Source organism: Amblyraja radiata, chromosome 34 (genome assembly GCF_010909765.2).
Source record: "Amblyraja radiata isolate CabotCenter1 chromosome 34, sAmbRad1.1.pri, whole genome shotgun sequence".
Classification (NCBI taxonomy): Eukaryota; Metazoa; Chordata; class Chondrichthyes; order Rajiformes; family Rajidae; genus Amblyraja; species Amblyraja radiata.
In genome coordinates, this window is record NC_045989.1 from 18,788,462 (window position 1) to 18,811,255 (window position 22,794).

The 22,794-nt window shown below is 40.3% G+C and overlaps 1 protein-coding gene across 4 annotated transcripts in view; it reads right to left on the minus strand.

Moving 5' to 3' along the window:
• Positions 1 to 22,794, minus strand: part of igdcc4 (immunoglobulin superfamily DCC subclass member 4) — a 78,026-nt gene that overhangs the window by 11,540 nt on the left and 43,692 nt on the right. For 3 of the 4 annotated variants that reach the window (XM_033050451.1, XM_033050450.1, XM_033050452.1), the window contains 10 exons: positions 22,127 to 22,282; positions 20,706 to 21,116; positions 18,491 to 18,655; positions 15,878 to 16,015; positions 13,865 to 14,035; positions 12,700 to 12,930; positions 9,259 to 9,366; positions 8,801 to 8,975; positions 2,814 to 2,941; positions 1,767 to 1,937 (listed from right to left, as the gene is read on the minus strand). In XM_033050451.1, the coding sequence (XP_032906342.1) occupies positions 1,767 to 1,937; positions 2,814 to 2,941; positions 8,801 to 8,975; positions 9,259 to 9,366; positions 12,700 to 12,930; positions 13,865 to 14,035; positions 15,878 to 16,015; positions 18,491 to 18,655; positions 20,706 to 21,116; positions 22,127 to 22,282 (1,854 nt within the window). The remainder of the gene's footprint in view (positions 1 to 1,766; positions 1,938 to 2,813; positions 2,942 to 8,800; positions 8,976 to 9,258; positions 9,367 to 12,699; positions 12,931 to 13,864; positions 14,036 to 15,877; positions 16,016 to 18,490; positions 18,656 to 20,705; positions 21,117 to 22,126; positions 22,283 to 22,794) is intronic. The other variant, XM_033050453.1, reaches the window with a different exon arrangement.

Consider the following 22,794-nt stretch of genomic DNA (forward strand, 5'->3'; position numbering starts at 1 on the left):
GAATTGCAATGCAAACAGGATGGATTAGAGGCACAGATATGGGGACTTGGGGTGGCAGGGTTAATTCTGTTATCCACATTTAAAGTAATTTACTGTGTAAGGACAACATAATTCTACAATTGCACAATAACAACCAACTGAAATGGAGAGTATTCGTGATTTTGCCTCAATTACATTGTAGATAAGAGATTTCAACGACAAGGCTAAACTAGAGGATCTGTGCTTGCTCTCTTTCACCAAACCAAGCATGAGGAGATTTGATTCAGGTGAAAAAGATTATGGGATAAAGGTAAATATGGAGAAGCCATTCCAATATGCAAGACCCAGGCAATGATAGTTCTAATTGATGGACAAAAAAAAAAAGAATGGGAAATGTGAAAAATAACTCCTTTTCCTGCAGTAAGTAAAGTTATTATCCTGAACTCACTATAGTGATAGTGGAAGCAAAGTAATTCATGGATTTCAATAGGAATTGGGACTTACGGGAAAATTCTTTGTAGGAAAGTATGGAGCAAGTGTGAGTGTGGGCAACTACGCCAGAGGATGTCAGCATAGACTTGATAGGCCGAATGGCTTTCCTCTGTTCTAAAGTGTGTGAAGCTAATTTACAAATGTTACATCAAACGCCTCTCACATTTGAACATTGGTAAGTTCAAAAAATGGGAGTACGGGGGGGAAGAAATAAGGTAAAAAAAGAATAAGGGCAACTATAATTTTGACTAAATTGTTCAGTCTTATAGATTTCATTCCAGAGGACATGTCACTGAGCAGACATTTTATACACAATCTCCAGTATTAAAGCAAGCAGCTAAAATAAATTCAACAAGACATTGTGATAATGTTTGGTCTTCAATCTATTCCCTGACATATTGCAATGTAGGCTGGCATCAACATCCGTGCACTTTTTAATAAAGCACTAGCATGAATGATGACATCTATTACCTACTTAAAATCAGAATAAGTCTGTCTTTCACACTGGGCCCAACAAGGTCAGGCACGTATATTTGTTTAAAATCAAGGCAAATAGATTTCAAATCGGAAACCGTTTCACACATGTTGCTTGCAGAAGTAGATACAGACATATGAGCACTGACACATCTCATCACCTCATCACTTTGTTATACCCATTTAGTTTTTCCTTATGGTAATCAACAGGGACAAAAAGTCAATGCATTTTAATGATTCATATTATTTAAAAACCCAAATTAACTGACATCACTGATAACTAACAATAAATGTAAATTCCAAACTGAAACTAAAGTAAAAATGGAAATCTTTAAGCCCTACTTATCTCATTTGGTACCCGGAATATGAATGTCATATTTACATATCAGTGTAAAGGCATATTTACTTTTGAAGAAATTCCTTTAGAATTTTTAATCCCTTGTTATCAGGAATGATTGTGATCTTAGTCAACAGAGGAACTTTATCTGCAACAACAAAGGTTTCTAAAGAAATTACTTTTGCAGAATCATTTAAATAATTTTGCACTTCAATAATAAAAGTGAACATTTTGATATTATCTGATTGACCAAGCTAAGATATTTTCCCGTTGAAAATAAAAATGTGAGAGAGGCAAAACATTTTCCAATGCCAAATGCTCCTGGTCTGTTCAATCAAGTAAGATCTCAACACTTTCTGTAGTTCATTCCTTTACCATTCCTGAATCAATACACTGGATAGGACATGCATTTGTGTGACATAAGATTGGTAATTAATAGACATATAAATCTCTGATCATTTTAACAGTTTTCCTTGGGACCCACCTTCCTTGGACAATGAATTCCAGAGTTCATCTGACTGTGTGTAGTTTGCATTGTACAAAATAATGTATTCAATTATAATGCCGTTTGGTTCAGCTGGAGGTTGCCATCGAACTCTGACCGAGTAGGAATTAATTGGATTTAATTTCAAATCCGATGGTGGGCTGGAAGGTTCTGAATAAAAAAGAATGATTAAGAAATTAATGCCCACATTAATGTTCCTCTGTTACTTAAAAAATTCAAGATATTTTACTCATCTTCCTTGTGCACGACCTGGTGATCTGATAACAAGATCGAGTCTGAGACCGAGAAAGTTAAAAGCATTGTACCACAAGGTGCTTCAACGTCTCAGAGGTTGGAGGTACATTTCAACTGGGACATTAGAGCCTGATACTAAATACCAAAGGGTCAGAGTAAATTATCCTAAATAATCTAAGATGCTGATAAGGAAAAACATTTTTTTATCTCTACCTTAAAAATATTCAATGACGGCCTCTACAGCCTTTTGTGGCAAAGAATTCCACAGATTGACCATCCTTTGACTAAAGAAATTCCACTTCTCCTTCTTAAAGGAACGTCCTTTAATTATGAGGCTATGACCTCTAGTCTTAGACTCTCCCACTAGTGGAAATATCCTCTCCACATCCACTCTATCCAAGCCTTGGCATCCCAATGAAACGGCAAGTTTCCTGGCGTCCGAATGAAATGTCTCTTTTCAAGATGCTTCAAACACTTTTTGAATCTGTCTCCAATCAGAACATCCCACTTTAATTGTTCCAATTACTTTAAAATGGACTTGTACCTGACTCTGAATACTTATAGGACTACCGTACTACTATATTATCTTTTGACTGGCTTTTGAAATTATTCTTAGCTGTCTATAAATTAAGAACATATGAAGGTGAAAGCTTGTCCAAAAATCTCAACTGATATTGGGCCAGTGATCGCACAAAAATTATCAAAGGAAATGCAGAAGTGCAAATTAATTGATCGCTAATCAGGATCATGAAACAGTTTTTGATTAACAATATAACAATAAAATTTACTCACTGTCAGACAGAGTTGATTCCTTCACAATGCCACTGAAAGGCCCATCAACATCAAATCCATTGGACTGCACTGCAAATTCGTATCTGGTGTATGGCTTCAGGCTACTGATGATAATGTCTTCTACAGTGCTGTAAACAGCCAAAAATAAATTAACATGTAAAATATTCACACTGATGTAAAATGTTAAGTTTAGTGCCAATGCATTTTATGTTCAAATGCTTCAGCTTTAATGGATGCACAAAATACTTGCATTTATTTGTTACCTTGTTACTTACTTTTCAATAATTCTGCTTAAATAAAAAAGCTGCATGAACATGTATCTAAAGATATGCCTAAATTGTCCAATCTAGTAGGGGCAGCACAGTGGCATAGCTGGTAGAGACCCGGGTTCAATCCTGATCTAGGGGACTGTCTGTGTGGAGTTCACATGTTCTCCCTGTGGCCGCTTGGGTTTCCTCCAGGTGCTCTGGTTTCCTCCCACATCCCAAAGACGTGCAGATTTGTAGGTAAATTGGTCTCTGTAAACTTGCCCCAAATGGGTAAGCAGTGGGATAACATACAACTAGTGTTGACAGGTGAACGAAGATCGGCGTGGACTCAGGCCGACGGGCCTGTTTTCATGCTGTATCTCTAAACTAAAACTAAACTGAACTGATTGGCACCGGATCAGCCACAGAAAGGAGCAATGAGGCATCTCCAGCACTAGCAACATAAACTATCCATCTCATGCCAATCTTTTCAAATTTTATTCTCTGAGCAAATTACTTATTTGCATACTGGTAATACTAACAAAATATACACCACCAATATATCCCAACCTTTGTGAATGATAGCCCCAATTCTTCATTCTCAATAACATTCGGACGCTTGCCATCACTTAATTATCCCTTGGACGCCTTTTTAACAGAAACTGTGGCTGACCTGGGACCCCGACCAGACCTACTATCAGTGCAGCTGGAGTTCTGATATTATTTTAAATGTTTTACTTTGTGAACTTTCAAACAAAATTCCCTCTATATTACTGTAACCTTCAGAATCTTTGCCACACTTCTGTCTTTGACCTGCCCCTCCGCAGGAGTCACAGGCTCTTAGATCGAGAATCACTAATTTAGATGAATTGCCTGCAACATTAAAAGTGTTGTCATCCATTGAAACCACTGTTCCTTCTTCAGATAAACAGACTACACCTGATCCATGCTGGGTTTTTGTGGGGGAGCGGGACAGAAATCTTTGTTGTTAATAAAACCAACACAAATATCGCAAATTTAGACATCCAAGATTTTCTAATTCAGAATTTCCCTTTCTAGATCCTGCCTGACCTCCTGTATCTTTCCAATATCATGTGTTTAATTACAGATTTACAATATTTTTACTTTTTAATCTTGCATTGGCTTTCATCTTGGACAAAACAATTTCAGACACCTTGCATACTCTTGCCTGAAGGGAAACAAAAGAATATGGCTCTTTGATAAACTTGCCATTAAGCTCATGTAGTCAAAATCTGTTTTGATCTTCACTGTTAACAATGTACAAGCTTAAGTAGTATCAAGAAAAATCTTGATTGCCTTAATTTACAATTGCTTATATTCAGGAGACTGCAAAATCATAAACCAATTTTAGTTATAAAATGTATGTGGGGACTTAATATCACAATTTTCAAACTACTTTGATGTCCCATTTTTTAAAGTTATCTTTGATATGGCAATAAGAAATAGAACAAAATATATCATCACTACTGTTCTTGTGAACAATTCAAAAATGGAAATTTCAAGAGCGAGTCAGATTTATCTCTTAGGGCAAAGGAAATCAAGGGAAATGGGGAAAAAGCCGGAATGGGGAACTGATCTTGGACGATCAGCCATGATCATATTGAATGGCGGTGCTGGCTCGAAGGGCCGAATGGCCTACTCCTGCACCTATTTTCTATGTTTCTATAATATAATGAGTTTAAAACATGTTGAACACTGTTGAATATCCCACAAGACAAATATTCAAACATATGGCAACTAAAGTTTTTGAGAAAACTATTCATGAATAATAATGAAAAGCATATCTTATTCCCCACATGTGATATAATTATTATCTTATAGAGAAATCAATTTTGCCAACATGCTGCTCTCATATTTGTAAGTATGGATCAAAATATACAAAAACAGGACTGACTACCACTGTGCTAAAATTGGAGCTACAAAAAGAGTGTTTCACAACAGGATTTTAAAATCAGATGGAGAAGACTGATCAGCTTGACTGAGATCCCAATTGAAACTGAGACTGATAGTTTCAGAGATTCCAATTCCAAATGACCTTCGTGGCCAACAACCGTAATATAAGAAGATCAATAACGTCCTTTTGGAAGTCAATTTCTGGTAGGGCCATAAAGTAAATGACAGGGACCTTAGGAGCACTAGTGTGTGGAGAGACCTTGGGGTCTAAGTCCACAGCTCATTGAAATCAGTGACTTTGGAGGAAAACAAAATGCACTTCATATGCTTGCCTTTATCGGCTGAGGCACTGACGTCATATTGTATTGAGTATAAAAGTTGGGACATTATATTGTGAACTGTTTGGGTAGCAATAGAGAGAGTGCAGAAAGGAATTACCAGGATGTTGCCTGGAATGGAGGGCTCGAGTTATAAGGAAAAATTGGATAGGTCATTTCACTCTCACTGGAAAATAAGAAGTCGAGAGATGACAATCAAGGTTTTTTTAGTCAGAATTAATAGTCAGAATCTTTATCACAGAGCAGGGGAGTCTGGAACTAGAGGGCACAGGTTTAAGATATGAACAAATAAATTTAAAGAGGGTCTGGGGGGTACATTTTTCCACACAGGGTTAAGAGAGGCAGATATAATTACAATGTTTGGACAGGTAGAGAAGCATCATGGGTACACAAAATTGCTGGGGAAACTCAGCGGGTGCAGCAGCATCTATGGAGCGAAGGAAATAGGCGACGTTTCGGGCCGAAACCCTTCTTCAGACTGATGGGGGGTGGGGGAAAGAAAGAAGGAAAAGGGGAGGAGGAGGAGGAGCCCGAGGGCGGGCGGATGGGAGGGTGGGAGGAGACAGCTAGAGGGTTAAGGAAGGGGAGGAGACAGCAAGGGCTAGCCAAATTGGGAGAATTCTATGTTAATGCCATAAGGACGCAAGGTCCCCAGACGGAATATGAGGTGCTGTTCCTCCAATTTCCGCTGTTGCTCACTCTGGCAATGGAGGAGACCCAGGACAGAGAGGTCGGATTGGGAATGGGAGGGGGAGTTGAAGTGCTGAGCCACCGGGAGGTCAGGTAGGTTATTGCGGACTGAGCGGAGGTGTTCGGCGAAACGATCGCCCAACCTACGCTTGGTCTCACCGATGTAAATCAGCTGACATCTAGAGCAGCGGATGCAGTAGATGAGGTTGGAGGAGATACAGGTGAACCTTTGTTGCACCTGGAACGACTGCTTGGGACCTTGGATGGAGTCGAGGGGGGAGGTGAAGGGACAGGTGTTGCATTTCTTGCGGTTGCAACGGAAAGTGCCCGGGGAGGGGGTGGTGCGGGAGGGAAGGGAAGAATTGACGAGGGAGTTGCGGAGGGAGCGGTCTTTGCGGAAGGCAGACATGGGGGGAGATGGGAAGATGTGGCGAGTGGTGGGGTCACGTTGGAGGTGGCGGAAATGGCGGAGGATTATGTGTTGTATTTGCCGGCTGGTGGGGTGAAAGGTGAGGACCAGAGGGACTCTGCCCTTGTTGCGTGTGCGGGGATGGGGAGAGAGAGCAGTGTTACGGGGTATGGATGAGACCCTGGTGTGAGCCTTATCTATGGTGGCGGAGGGGAATCCCCGTTCCCTGAAGAACGAGGACATTTCCGATGCCCTGGTATGAAATCCTGGGAACAGATGCGGCGTAGGCGGAGGAATTGGGAGTAGGGGATGGAGTCTTTACAGGGGGCAGGGTGGGAAGACGTGTAGTCCAGATAGCCATGTGAGTCAGTGGGTTTGTAATGTATGTCGGTCAGGAGTCTGCCCCCTGCGATGGAGATGGTGAGGTCAAGGAATGGTAGGGACGTGTCGGAAATCGTCCAGGTGTATTGGAGTGCCGGATGGAAGTTGGTGGTGAAGTGGATGAAGTCAGTCAGTTGTGTGTAGGTGCAGGAGGTGGCGCCAAAGCAGTCGTCAATGTAACGGAGGTAGAGGTCGGGGATGGGGCCCTGGTACGTCTCGAACATGGATTGTTCAACGTACCCGACAAAGAGGCAGGCGTAGCTGGGGCCCATGCGTCATGGTTGGCGTGGACAAGATGGGCTGAAAGGGCCACTTTCTTTGTTGTCTATTTCTATCATTCTATCATTCTATCAACAGGTACATACAGAGTTCATGCATACCAGAATCAATAAATTATTCAGTTATCTTAAATACAATACAATAATACTTTATTAGCCAAGTATGTTTTAAAACATACGAGGAATTTCAAATGCCAAGTCAGTCATACAAATAAAAAGCAACGGAACACACAAAATACATTTTAACATAAACATCCACCACAGTGGCTCCTCCACATTCCTCACTGTGATGGAAGGTGGAAAAAAGCTCAATCTCTTCCCTTCTTTGTTCTCCCATGGTCGGAGGCCTCAAGCCCTCCGTTGATGGGACGATGTTGACAGCGGTAGCTGGCGGCGTTTGGGCCCTCCGCGTCGGGGCGATCAGTTCCCGCATCGGGGGGATGTCAGCTCCCCCGCGCCGGGCGATCGTACCATGGGTCTGGGCTTGTCGAACCTCTGCGTCATTGGAGCTCCCGACGGCCTCTAACAGGACTGCGAGCTCTCGATGTAAAGACCGCCGGCCGCGGTTGGAGCGATCCCAGGCAAGGGATCGGTTCCAATGTTAAGTCCATGGTCCCGCGGTGGGGCTCAAAGTTAGTCCCGAGCAAGTCCTCCAGCTCCATGATGTAAGGCTGCAGAACGACCGGAGATACAACCCGAAAAACAATCGCATCTCCGGCAAGGTAAGAGACTGAAAAAAGGTTCCCCCGACCCCCTCTCCCTCCCCCCAAAAAAAAAACCAGAGAACATTTACACAAACTTTTTAAACGCACTAAAAAAAGACAACAAAACAAACTGACTGTTGGTATAAAGGTTTCCCAGGTTGGCTCCAATTTACATACTCTAATATAATTGTCAAGAGGAACGGACATCAGTTTCTCTAATGTCCAACATTGTTGAAACACAATAATTTGTATCACCTTCACAATGGCCAGACTCCAAAACACTGCAGGAATCACCATAACAGTGAACATTATGTGCACAATGCACTGTGTAGACAAAGTTAAATTCAAAATGGAATTTGTCATTTTTACAAGAATCGTTTTAAAGTTTTAAATTCCAACAATATTCAAAAAAATCATGACCATTTATAGATCATATAATGCTGAATTTTAATTAATAATAATTAGGGTGGCACGGTGGCGCAGCGGTAGAATTGCTTACATCACAAAAGACCCAGGTTCGATCCTGACTACGGGTGCTGTCAGTACGGAGTTTGTATGTTCTCCCTGTGACCGCGTGGGTTTTCTCTGGGTGCTCCGGTTTCCTCACACACTTCAAAGACGTACAGGTTTGTAGGTTAATTGGCTTCGGTAAAATAAAATTGAATTGTTCCTAGTGTGTAGGATAGTGCTCGTGTATGGCGGTTGGTGGTTGGCGTGGACTCGGTGGGCCAAAGGGCTTGTCTCCGTGCTGAATCTCTAAACTATGGGGTTATTGGGAGAAGGCAGAGGAATGGGGTGAAGAGCGATAGATAGATCAACCGTGATTAAATGGCAGAGTAGACTTGATGGGCTGAATGGCCTAATTCTGTTCCTATTGCTAATGAAACTAAACCAAACCAGTTCTTCATGTACTTGAGCTGGGCATAGATATTGGTAAAATGAATATTACATATACTCATACAATATGCATATAATTTTTACTGAAATTGATTACAACCAATAAAAGGCTTTTAACTTAAATGTACCTGGTAAAGTAAGTCACAAGAGAAGCATTCTTGATCCCCCAAGGGCTGCAGCGTACGGTATAATTTGCAATCTGGACTGTGGTGAATGGTGACCTGGTCCAATGTAGCCAGATTGCTCGGGATCCATTGGGTTCCGCCCAAAGTTGAATTGGAGGCGGCAATATCACAGGAGAATCTAAAGAAATATTCTGAGAGGTCATTTATTCTTTCATATCTTCCTTTCAGTTCCAATATTTGGTTGTAATTTCTAAAACAGAAACTAATAGCTTGCCAAAATATAAACAGCACACTTTGGTTTCACACTTAGGCTGTATGTGGAAAGATACACTTTAGCAGATATGTGCTTCATGTACCGAGAAAATTAAAAGCCCATGCTATAGTTAGGCTGTGTATGCTTTGGCACTTCTGTGTATTATATATTTCACATGATTACCATTGCATCATCTTTTGGTGCTCACCTAAGGTTAGGACAGGTTGCTTCTCTGTTTTTCCTTTCCAAACAGCTGCATATCCATCGTCTTGTTTGTTAAATGCGATCAACTTGATTTCATAAAGTTTGTCTGATGCTGAATGAAAACATAATAATATTTTTGGAAGAGCAATTTGCCACTATAACAACTGATGACATGGCCAGTCATTTTTGAATAAGGACACCATTTCATATTAGTAAATTAACAAGTATATAGATACATGAGCAATACGAGTATTAGGGAGGTTGGAAGCAGCACAGGTTAGGTCAGTCCTGAATATTGAAGGTAAGCACTTGATCTTTCATGATACAGAATAGTATTCTAAATGGTTGAATTGAATATATTCATTTTTCACTGGGCAATCCATGCACAGATTATCATGATCTTCCATCCATTCTCATTCACAATCCCACACTCCCATTTGCTGGTAATGATAGACAATAGACAATAGGTGCAGGAGTAGGCCATTCGGCCCTTCGAGCCAGCACCGCCATTCAATGTGATCATGGCTGATCATCCCCAATCAGTACCCCGTTCTTGTGGCTATGAAAGAGGTGAAGAAGAAGTGTTGTCACTTTACAGATGTATCAGGGAATGATAATATAATGTGTAGGAAGGAACTGCAGATGCTGGTTTACACTGAAGATAAACACAAAAAGCTGGAGTTGCTCAGCGGGTCAGGCAGCATCTCTGGAGAAAAGTAATAGGTGACGTTTCAGGTTGAGACCCTTCTTCAGACTGAGAGTCAGGGGAGAGGGAACCGTGAGATACGAAAAAAATGATAGAACAAATGAAAGAAAGATATGCAAAAAGACAGATCAAAGCTAACAACGTTGATCAAGGAAAGGTGGAGCCCACAATGATCCATTGTTGGCTGTGGGGAAGGTGATAACGAGTGAAACTCAGCAGGACGAAGGTGGAAATAGTACAATGCCTTGGGTGGGGGAGAGATGGAGAGGGAGGAGATGCAAGTTAACACTGCATAGTTTGAAAGGAGAAAATCATAGCTAAGAATATCTTTCTTTTACAGATTAAAGACATGAAGGCCAGTAGTCCAAAACAGCCTGACGAACTGGTATGGAGAAATCTATACATGAAGATAGACACAAAAAGCTGGAGTAACTCAGCAGGACAGGCAGCATCTCTGGAGAGAAGGAATGGGTGACATTTCGGGTCGAGACCCATCTTCAGTATAGATTATCAGCAGAGTAAGGAACATTTTTTTAAATCAGATAGTCGCAACAGCGTACTTTGCATGAAATGTGAAATCTTGTACAAATTTTCTTCTTGAGAAATCAGATCCTCAATATGTCAGTATGAAGTTCTGAAGTGCTTTTGGACAACTGTTAGTTGCATTAGATGACAAAACATGCAGAATTCTCTGGTTCTTGTACAAAGGTTCTTCACGGGAATTTGTAAACTGCTAGAAAAGGACAAGCTGAATTTCACTCCATTACCCATGATTCCACGACATTTCTGCAGGTGTTATGTCCATCAGTGGAAAAATCTTAACTTGCATGGTTAATGAGCTAAAATGTAGCCAATAAGATTTCCATATGCCTTAAAAGGAATTCAAAACCTGTTCCAGGGATAAAAGTCTGCTATTTATATTCAATTGTCTGCTATTATTATCTGGTAAAAGTTTCTTTTTCAGCATTGAGTAAGAGTAGGAGAATCAACAACATTTTCTGCAGGGCTACTCAAGTACGGGGACATTGATTCTTTCATCTTACCACTGACAATATGCACAAGAGGAAACAGGATTCATTATGTCATGGCTGGATAGGTATGGTTACAACAGGTAACATAGCTTCCAAAACACCTGCATTGGAATACAGTAATTTTTCTAAATATTTCACAAGATCTCTATAGTTAGGGTAAATTTAGGTAAGTATTCAGACACCATCTGGTGGCACAATGGGTTATGTGCAATGTCACCCTGTCACTTTGCAGAAGCTACTTTCCCCCAAGAATGTACTTCATGAATTGTACCGAATTTCTCCAAATACAGGACATACACGATTTTTCCATGGATTGCATTTCGCTTGTACCTTCAAGTATTCAATGCTTCTATATTACCCGCAAGTTTCCAAAACAAAGCTTTTTTTTAAATCTACAAACATCAACTACTAAAATGGTTTATCTTTTTAGGATAAACTGGCAAATCCCTTAATACACAGCAACTGAAATGCTGAAAGATCTTTTTACATTACCCTGTCATCACCAAATATTAAAATGCTGCATATTACATCTAATTATTGATGTTTTCCTACCATAAATATTAATACCAGATGAAAGATTGGAATAAAAGCTGAATTCATATTAAATTCTAATTTTGCTTGTTGTTTTAAGCCATGTCTCCACGAGCAGTTCCCTGAGATTAATAATTAGTGCTTTGTCTTCATTTACATTTTGCAACACACTATTTTTAGTATCAAGATTGATAAGTTATAGTGTGAAACATGAACACCAGCAATAGCAGACCTGTCACTGTTGTGTCATACAGTGATTTATGAGAGATGAGGTGAAAGGGGGAAGAAATGGTAAAATGTATCGCATTCCATATGCTGTTACATTTTTAAAAAATTGTTTTTGGTTTGCTTCCTTCAGCGTAACGTCTAAAGCTAGACAGAGAACTGATACTTCTGAGAATCTTGTGGACTTGATCTAGCCCCTTATAAATTGACTCGATTGGGATTGTAAAAATAATCTAGCTGTAATAGAAATGCAACTCATATTTCCGACAGATGAATGTCTGTCAAGTGGAGATTTTGGCAAATAAGTGAAAATGAAAGATACAAAATAGATTTATTTAACTTACAAAAAGTATGAGCTGTTGGAATCTTTTAACAACTGTGCAGTATTCTAAAAATTCTGGCCGAGTTCATCTCTGACGGACAAATTAAATAATTGGGGCCCAAGACATCAATTTTATAATATTGCATAACCTGGTATTGTGGAGCAGATGTTGAATGGGTGAGAAATTTTAGTCACAAAGATTGAGGTACAATGGTGACCGAACCACAGAAGTCGACCAAACACAAAGGTTAAGGAATTAACTTGGAAATGCAAGAGACTGCAGACACTGGAATCTGGAGCAAAAATCAAAATGCTGGAGGAACTCAGAGTGTCAGGCAGCATCTGTGGAGGGAGATGGACTGAGGAAGGGTCCACCTGAAATGTGTCTGTCCATTCTCCTCCACAGATGCTGCCTGGCCAACCCAGTACCTCTAGCAGTTTGCAATTTGGTAAAAAAATGAACCTAATTGGTGAAGAATTGCAACCAATGCTTCAGTCTCTAGCTTTATTTGTTTATTTTTGGACAAGCACACCCTTTTTGAGAAGCACACTTCTCAAAAAGGCACGCAGTTCAATAAAAAAAAGCATCAATAACGTTATTAAAATTCTGGTTAGTTCAACTTGACTAACCTAATCCAGTAATCTCATATTGTTTAATTTTTCTTCGAAGGCGGATTGGTCCTTTTGTCCACTGTTCATCTTCATTAGCTTCACTTAATTCTTTGCTCGAAGGATCAGCATCTGCCTCTCTGTAAAACAGCTTGTAACCCTGGATCTGGACATGGTTAGAGGGTGGTTGCCATGTGACCAACAGAGCGTCTACTTTAGTCTTGACCTTCATTTCTGTAGGAGCAAATGGAACTGGAGCAAAGCAGAACAGGTCATTATCAACTGGATTATTTCAACCTGCCAACAGTAATTAGATGTAACTAATTTTTATTTTTTATGTTCAAGTCACAGATAGTTGTGGCTACTTTTGTTGTTATCTTTAAATCCCATACATCTGATATTTATGTTTCCAATGCATTGGTCTCACTTGTGTAATCGGACATCTTGGGTTGTGGTGGCAGCTTTGCTATTTTGCAAATCCACAACTAACTATTAGCCAGATTTTTCTTAGAACTATAACATTAATTTATGTTTTTCACTACAATAACCACTAGTCAATGAAAAATATAAAATTTGCCGTTTCTTACACCCATTGCAAATCAGTGTACATGGAATCAGAACTGGATTGGGATGAGAGCTTATGATATTGGATAGATGGGTTTTAGAATTACTGTGGAGCAATTTTAATTGAAACTAATCCCAGCAAACAATCTGGTTATACAAGTATTCCAAACCCAGAGTTTTCTATGATTTGTGACAATCATAGCTGTCTAAAAATAAGCAGATAAAATTGCAGTGTTGCAGTGCTTACCCCTGGCTTGAACATTGCAACTACATAAACTCACTGACAAAAATATATGCAGATACATTTACGGGAGCCATTAACTGAACGAGTTACAACCCACACATCTCTGGAAGTTTAATTTTTCTATGAAGGTAATGATATTAAAGTCAAAATATTTCCAGTGTAATCGTTAATGAATATGCCTGATGGACATTACATCCTAAATTATAATGGACGACATTTTATCTGGAGTGAACTCAAAATAAGAATGGATATTATAAATTCTCTACCAAACACAATAATGCTTCATGTATATGCTAAACAATGGAGAAAATAAGGTAATCATCCTGTACAGTGTAAAGAAGCTTGCCTTTTATTAATCTGGAAAGAGATTGTTCCTACCCATTATTTGTTTATTTCTGTCGGGTATGATGTGCTGGGTCCAATCTGATGGTGCACCATATCCCACACTGGTTCTTGCTGCAATCCGAACTTTGTATATTTTCTTAGATTGCACTGTAGGAAGTGTGACCTGTGTCTCATTCCCGTCAACTTCAATTGAATAAATGTGATCTGTCGCATAAAGTTATACATTAACAATACCTGAATAAAAGTGTATGTCTGCAATTGTATGTCTGCACCCCAAAAGCATCAGAACTTTAATAATAATAATAATAAATTTTATTTGCGGGCGCCTTTCAAAGTCTCAAGGACACCTTACAGAAATTAACAAGAGTAAAAAAACATATAATCGGAGTAAAATAAATAATAAAGACATCACCAATACACAAATTAAAGACAGAATTCGATCCAAAGACAAAAAAATCAAGAATACAATGTGAAGAGAGAGCAGCGGCAGCTAAACCGCGCCAGCGTACACTCTCCCTTCCGACAGCCATCTAGGACACAAACTAAAATATTCACTTACACACAAAAAATCATCCCCCCACAATGGTTACCACTGTGGGGGAAGGCACAATGTCCAGTCCACATCCCCAGTTCTCCCAAAGTCAGGCCTATTGAGGCCTCCGCTATTGCCTCTACGGAGGCCCGATGTTCCTGGCCGTTCTGGCCGGGTGCTGTTGCCCCGGCGTCGGGAGAGTCCTCTCAGCGGCTGAGCCACCTGGAACGGCCGCTTCCTTACCGGAGACCGCGGCGACAAGGCCGCGCCGGTTTGGAGCTCCCAGGCTCCCGATGTTGAAGTCGGCGCCGCCCGCTCCGCTCCGCAGACCCGCAGCCCGGAGGTGATGAACTCGGCGGTCACAGCTCACCAGAGCTCCAGCGCGTCGATCCAGCGCGGCGACCCAGGCAAGGCATCGCCCGCTCCGCTCCGCGATAGCGCCGCCACCGAAGCCGAGGTGCTGGGCGGTCCCCGCCAGGAAACGGCACTCCACGCCCGCTGGTAGGCCACGAGGACGGGTCGACCGGGCAGCCCGGAGAAAAAGCTGCCTCACCGACCAAGTAGGGACCTAGAAATATTGTTACCCCCTACCCCCCACATTAAAAAGTCTATCTCTCCCACAAACAAGCATAGGACTCACTAAAACTACAAAAAAAAAGTGAATTAAACGGACGGCTGCTGGTTAGCAGCCGTTCCCTAAGATGGCTCCTCAACTTTGCAGATATAACGTCTGTTGTGATCCACTTTCACTTTTAGGGTAAGCATTCAACCAACATTAATGTTGCAATATATTAGGCTTATTCCTTCTCCAAATCAGAGTGATAATGATTCACGACCGTCTCTCATTTAACACATAGCCATTTTAGGCACATTGAATTAAATACATATTTTGGACAGTATTCTCAGCTGCCAGTGATTAACCGAATTTAAATTCAGGGAGTAAATAGCCGTATGCTATTACCTCATTGGATAACCCAGCTTATGTTATTGCTCTGTGGAAGCCTAAAATTACAATCATATGTAAGCTTTAATTGTAGAAATAAAAAAGTAATGAATGCCAAGAATGCAGCTGAACAGAGAAAACAAGAGGATAAATGATTTCTAAGTCCATTGGACACCCTTACTGCTGTTCTATCCTCAGCATTTTCCCAGCAGCATAAAAGGGAGTGTATGAAAGTGACAGTTGTGGTCCCCAGCACGGACTGAAAAAGCACGAGAAAATTACCAACACGACAGCTATCAAACCAGGAGACTGGGTTTTATAGCAACCACGAATAATGTTACAAAGGGAGACTGATATTTCACAAAATTGATAGAACAGGTTGTCACTTTCAAAAATGGAAGGTTACTGTTCCAAAAATAGGTATAATAGCAAAATTCTGAGTTGTTGCATCGTGCTTGCATTTCAGATAACTCATAAAATTAAAAATCTGTACAGTATATTCAATATTCAGATCAAACAACGGAATTCTGACTAATCAGGCAAGCATCAGGCAAGCATACTTGATACATACCTTCTTTCAACATGCAGTAATCGATTCGGTACTTTGTTATTTTGCCATGACTGAGCTCAGGAGAAAGTGGAAGCCATGTTACCCGAATGTCAGTGAGAGTGGTGAAGGACAAGGATGGCTGAGGGCCCCTACTTGGTACTGTTCAGAAACAGGAAAAGAGTTTTAGTACAATTTCAATGAAGGAATAAAGACAAATCCACAAAATATATTCAAACTATGTTAATCAAACAAACCCCAGATATAACATTACATTAAAGCCAAGGCGTTTTATGTTTTTTCGCAAAAGAGCATGTGTATGATTTTTTTTCAATTAGCTAAATTGTGCTCGTTGTAACTGTGGATGCAGGAAATATTGCTGATCAGCTGCTTCCAGATAAAACAACCCCCTAAGTTTGGGATTTGCCAAATACTATTGAATGGGGTTTTATTTTGTCAGATTACACCTGTGTAATTCTCTGTTGATCAAGTACATTTAAGATTAAACTGTTTAGCAGGAAGAAGGGTTCTGCAATAATACATTTATGAATAGTTGCTGAAAATAACAAGGTACAAAGGACGAATAGGGATGAGAAATTTAATTTATATGCCATTGTCACAGTTACATGGTGGAGGAAGTGCACAGCATGTTATGAGAGTACAGTTATGAATAAATGTTATGAAGGTACAGCTCTTTCCCTGTGGTATGGTGCAGAAGAACACCACGGTGTCACTTTAGGAAATGCAAGTGAAAGACCTGCAGCACTACAAACCGCGGTGGCAGCAAGTCAAAACCTGGCCCACTGAGTATTAACTGTTTAATGTGTCTTTCTTGCACAGATAAATTCAAAGGCCCTTACCTCAAAATAATATGGACCAATATAAATATAAAAATAATAAAACCAGAAGGACAACTATATCTGCAGCACTCCACCAACCAGGCCTTTATGGTAGAGTGGCCAGACGGAAGCCACTCCTCAGTAAAAGGCACATGACAGCCTGCTTGGAGTTTGCCAAAAGGCACCTAAAGGACTTTCAGACCATGAGAAACAAGATTCTCTGGTCTGATGAAACCAAGATTGAACTATTTGGCCTAAATGCCAAGTGTCATGTCTGGAGAAAACCAGGCCCCGCTCATCACGGTGAAGCATGATGGTGGCAGCATCATGCTGTGGGGATGTTTTTCAGCGGCAGGAATTGGGAGACTAGTCAGGATCGAGGGAAAGATAAACGGAACAAAGTACAGAGAGATCCTCGATGAAAACCTGCTTCAGAGCATTCTGGACCTCAGACTGGGGCGGAGGTTCCACTTCCAACAGGACAATAATAATAATAATAATAAATTTTATATTTAATGGGCGCCTTTCATACAAAATCTCAAGGACACCTTACATAGTAAAACATATAATCAGAATAAAATAAGTAATAAAGACATCACAGAGACACAAATTAAAAACAGAATTCATTCCAAAAACAGAAAATCAAAAACACAGTGTGAAGAGAGAGCAGCGGCAACCAATTCGTGCCAGTGGCCAATGGCCCTAAGCACACAGCCAAGACAACGCAGGGGTGGCTTTGTGACTAGTCTGTGAATGTCGAGTGGCCCAACCAGAGCCCGTTGAACTCGATCGAACATCTCTGAGGGCCCTGAAAATAGCTGTGCATCAACGTTCCCTATCCAACCTGACAGAGCTTGAGAGGATCTGCAGAGAAGAATGGGAGAAATTACCCAAATCCAGGTGTGCCAAGCTTGTAGAGTCATACCCAAGAAGACTTGAGGCTGTAATCGCTGCCAAAGGTGCCTCAACAAAGTACTGGGTAAAGGGTCTGAATACTTATGTAAATGTGATATTTCAGTTATTTATTTTTAATTACTTTGCAAAAATTTCTAAACATCTGTTTTCGATTTTTTATTCTGGGGTATTGTGTATAGGTTGATGATAAAAAAAATAATTTAATCCATTTTAGAATAAGGCTGTAATGTGGAAAAAGTGAAGGGGTCTGAATACTTTCTGAATGCACTGTATCTCAGCCAGGGCTCCTGCACATTCTTGTCAAGCTTTTCACAGGGTCCTCTGATTTATCTGAATAGGCCAAGGAGATGTATCTACCTTCATACACTTTAGGATGTCCAGCACCTCATCAATAATAATGCATGCTGTCCTCAAGACATCTCCATTAACTGTCAAGGTTACCTGGTTTTCACATCCCCCCCTTCCTCTCTAGTTTAAACCTTCCCGATCTAACCTTCCTGCCAAGATATATCGGTTGCCCTCCACTTCAGATGCAACCCATTCCTTGTGCAAGTCAACAACGCACCAGAAAAGATCCCAATGGTCTAAAATCCTGAATTGTTGCCCCCTGCACAAAACTCCTGACCCACACATTCATCTATGCTATCTTCCTATTTCTGCCCTCGCTAGCATGTGGCATTGCGAGTAATCTGGAGATCACTATCATCGGGATCTTGTTCCAAGGAAGTAATAATTATTTGAGCATGAGAGCATACATTTTACAAGACAGTTACATTCTGAAGCAGCAACTGACAAAATATGCTGACATCCTGACAAGCCCTGACTGATGGATTAGACACGAGTGGATTTGCAAGAAATTAAAAAAATATTGCCCCATCCTTACCATCTTCCCTGGTTTCTACAACAACAGAATACGAGGTCCTACTGGCACCAAGTTGAGAGTAAGCAACAACATAAAAGGCATAGCTAGTGTTCGCTTGCAAGTCTTTCACTTGAAGCTCGGTGGTGTCATTATTTACTGCAAACTGGTATTCAACGTTGTTTGTACCTGTGGAAGAGTATAAATTAACTAACAGCTAATTATTGAGGAAGAATGAATATTTAACACCTAAAAAGCTGGACTATTGATTTATACTTGAGCTAATGTTATACAGCACAGAAACAGACCCTTAGGCCCAACTCGACCATGCTGACCAAACTTACCTAACGGAGCTAGTCCCACTTGCCTGTGCCTGATCCCTATCTCTCCAAACCTTTACTGTCTATGTGCCTGTCCAAGTGATTTTTAAATGTTAGAATTGCACCCCCTCAACCCTAACACTCTGGCAACCCATTCCATTGAACACACCACCCACCATCAGTGTGAAAAAGTTGTTCCTCGGGTTCTTTTTAAATCTTTCCCCCTTCATCTTAATTTTATGCCCTCAAAGTTTAGACTCCCTGGGGTAAAGACTGTGTCTATTTACATTATCTATGCTCCTCATGATTTTATACATTTCTAAGGTCACCCCTCAGCATCTGTGAAACTGTTGGCAATTCCCAAGAAATTCCTGCTCATCGTCTTTCAACAGTATCTTAAATGTATTAGCAAATTTGGATTGTTTTCTCTGGAGCAGAGGCTGAGGGGAGACCTGATTGAAGTATATTAAAGTAAGAGAGGCATAGAAAGAGTTGGCAGTCAGACTGTTTATCCCAAGGAGGAAATGTCAATGACTCTCCCCAACATCTGCCAGGCTTTGCCCCGTCCCCATTTCTCCAGATTTCTCCCCCCCCCCACTCCATCAGTCTGAAGAATGGTCCCAACCTGACAATTTGTCTGCTTGTTCCCTCCACTGATGCTGCCTGTCCTTCAACCTCTTTTTTTTTGCTCAAGATTCCTTCATCTGAGTTTCTGTGGCTCCTTGATGTTAACAGACTTACCAAGACATTCTTTCTCTCCAGGGCTGATAGGGTTAGAATGATCACAATCAGGACCTTGAGAATCAGGTTATGGTCTTAACTGAATGTGGATGAAGAAGAGATAGTATTTGGTGATACAGGAACCTAGGGGAGATCTGATTAAGTGGAAAAGCTGGTTAAACAGGTCCCCTTTAAGTTATGCTGAAGCTTATCAACGTGAAGACCTCCCATGTGAATGTGCTCAAGTCAAAGTTATGGAAATATTATTAAAAAAGGCCTTGACTTGCTTGATGGGCTACTGTGCATGTGTACAACTGAACATGCTTGCACGTAAATGCATCATACACATATATATTCCCACAATTACCCAAATATATTTTGGACAGGTTTCTAATGAAACCCTACCAGGTAATGCACAACCAAGGTGTGCCATGTAATAAAATTTCCCGCCCGCATTGCTGTAATAGCACCTTCTTTTATTAGTTTTTATTTTACCCAGTAGCGTTTGAATAGTGGAGATAAAGTAGTTATTGCTTCATCAATCTGATTGCTTATTTTGTATATATCTTTCAGTACTCCGAACAATTTAGAAGAATGGAAGACTGCGAGATCTCACTAAGACAAACAATACTCTAGCAGGGCGGGGGCGGGCAGGTTGACAGGTATAGATGCTGAGAGTCCGATGGAGGGAACACAGTTTAAGGATACAAAGTCGGCCATTTAGAACAGAGGGGGGGAAATGGCTTTATTCAAACGATTGTAAATCTTTGGCATGCTCTACCCTTGAAGGGGGTGGATGCTTGGTCTTCGAGATATTCAAAGCCGAGAGAATCAGATTTTGCATTCTAGGAAAAGAAGAGGTATGAAATTGGTCTTGAAAGGGGATGGGATTAGTTATGAACTTTTCAATTGCTGAGGAAGATTCACAGAGATGCATGTCCTGCTGCTGTTTCTAAATCTTATGGTTGTATATTTTAAAATACCACTTTGGCCTGCCATATGTTTCAACAACGGAAAAATACGTAACTTCCTGTGAGCATAACCTGGGCCATTGAGATGTATTTCTACCAGTCATCCTCCAAACTAGCCAGAATAGTGCTTGTTGCTTCTGTGGCTAATAAGAGCTAGCTCTATAGCCTGCATGATTTTATTTATGGTGGCACTCATTCACAGATGTAAAGCAAATATAGAGCACCTACCCACAGCTTTTTGATAGTGAAGGGAGAATCCAATAATCTGCTCACTGTTGTACTCTGGGCGCTCCCAGGATACTAATACTGATGTACTTGATAATGTAGTGGCATACACACTTTTAGGAGCACTGGGCAAGCCCTCTCGAACTGTCACAGTTAATTTGGCTGTAGTGCAAGCCATTCCAAGACTATTCCCTGCAATGCACTGGTAGTAAGCTGCGTCTTCCAGTCCAATCTGATTAATTACTAGACTGCCACTGCTCTGGATTTTTACTCGGCCATTGGACAATATGTCTTTTCCGTTTTTCAACCAGCGAATACTCGGGGCAGGCTCCCCCTTGGCTTTGCAGAAAAATCTAGCCGTGCTTGCACGGATCCGGGAGATTGTCTCAGGAAACTGTGTGATCATTGGTGGGGCTGGAAAAGAAGAAATGAACTTCAGAAACTTGAAATAAAAACTTCTGCACCATTCGGGATGTACTAAAATGGTTCCTAAAAATTATAATGTCCAATGAATTATGAACCAAAGCTAAAACAAAACGACTACTAATATAAACAATCACCAAAGAAATTAAAAACATTGTTATTGATCAAGCTGGAGAAAAGGTTTTGATAACATTTAATATTTATTATAACCTGGTCTACTACTGATATACAAGTTCAACAATATATTTTAATAACTTTTATTTGCGGCCTATTTTGAAAAATAAATTGTTAAATACTGCGAATAAAATTATGTTCAATCTTCAGTATAATAACCGGAAAAAAATTAATATTAAAATTTTGGAAAGGCCCTACAACCCCCACAATCAAAATGTGGATTACGGAAATGTCGGAGACCCTATACTTAGAAAGAATTAGACTTGTCTTAATGGACAAACAAGATCTTTTCCATAAAATTTGGGCTCCATTCATTAACTATCTGAAGGGATAGATTGGCACAGCACGAGGACCCAGCTGAAACTTGAACTCAGGAACAGATGAAAAACTATACTCTATACTTTATAACCTACGAACCTATCTCCATTGATGTATTACAGGTAACCCATTCCACCTCCCTTGTTTTTCTGTTGTGTTGTTTTTTTTGTTTTTTTTTTTTTTTTTTTTTGCTTTCTTTTTTATTTGTAACTTTCTACCCTCTCTTTTTCTCGCTTTCTATAAAAAATAAAAATACTAGAAGCAGAAGTAATTGATAATGGAAAATTTTAATAATGTATGACTGATGTATATGAAAAGTTTTTTTTTTACTATAATATGTAACTACATTTTATAATATGTCTACTTCTAATAAATAAATTAAAAAAAAATAAAAATTATGTTCAATCTTGCACATTTGATTGCAAGTTGCTATTGCATATTGCATTTATATAACTGAAATAGTACATGACAACAAATGTTGCAGTGAATAAAAGTGAAGACACACATACCTAGCACTCGCAACTCAGCAGCAGCAGTGGCAAACTGTCGGGTTCGTGGCTTATTGGCACGGCAGACATACACACCAGAGTGATACGGTTGGGTGTGAGCAATCATAAGGTTTGTTCTTCCAACCACAATGACATCAGTAGCAATTGGTTTACCATCTGCAGGTATAGCAAGGGATGAAATAAAAACAAGTAATTGTACTTGTAATTGTAGCTTACTTTGTATATCGAAGGTAGGCACAAAAAACTGGAGTAACTCAGCGGGTCAGACAGCATCTCTGGAGAAAAGGAATAGGTGATGTTTCGGATTTGTATATCCTTCGATACCCAATCGCTGTCAGTGAACTAGCTTTGGTTTATTTATTCATGTTTTAGGTTTTGTGCAACAATGGCAAGCCCAATATTTGTCACTCAAAACAAGATACCAATTTGCTGGTGGACTGTCTTCTTCATTTATTGCAGTCTTTCTGGTGATGCACATGGCGTTTTTTTGTAGCCAGAAGCACTCACCCATCTTGGAGAAGAGTTGAAGCTTGGAAGATGCCAGTGAATTTTTACATGGTAGACAGCATACTAACTTGTTGCATCTCAGCCTGGTTCGGCAACTCAAACGCCCAGGTATGAAGGAGACATTAAAATGAAAAGCAGAGGATTCTATCTGTGTACCTTGC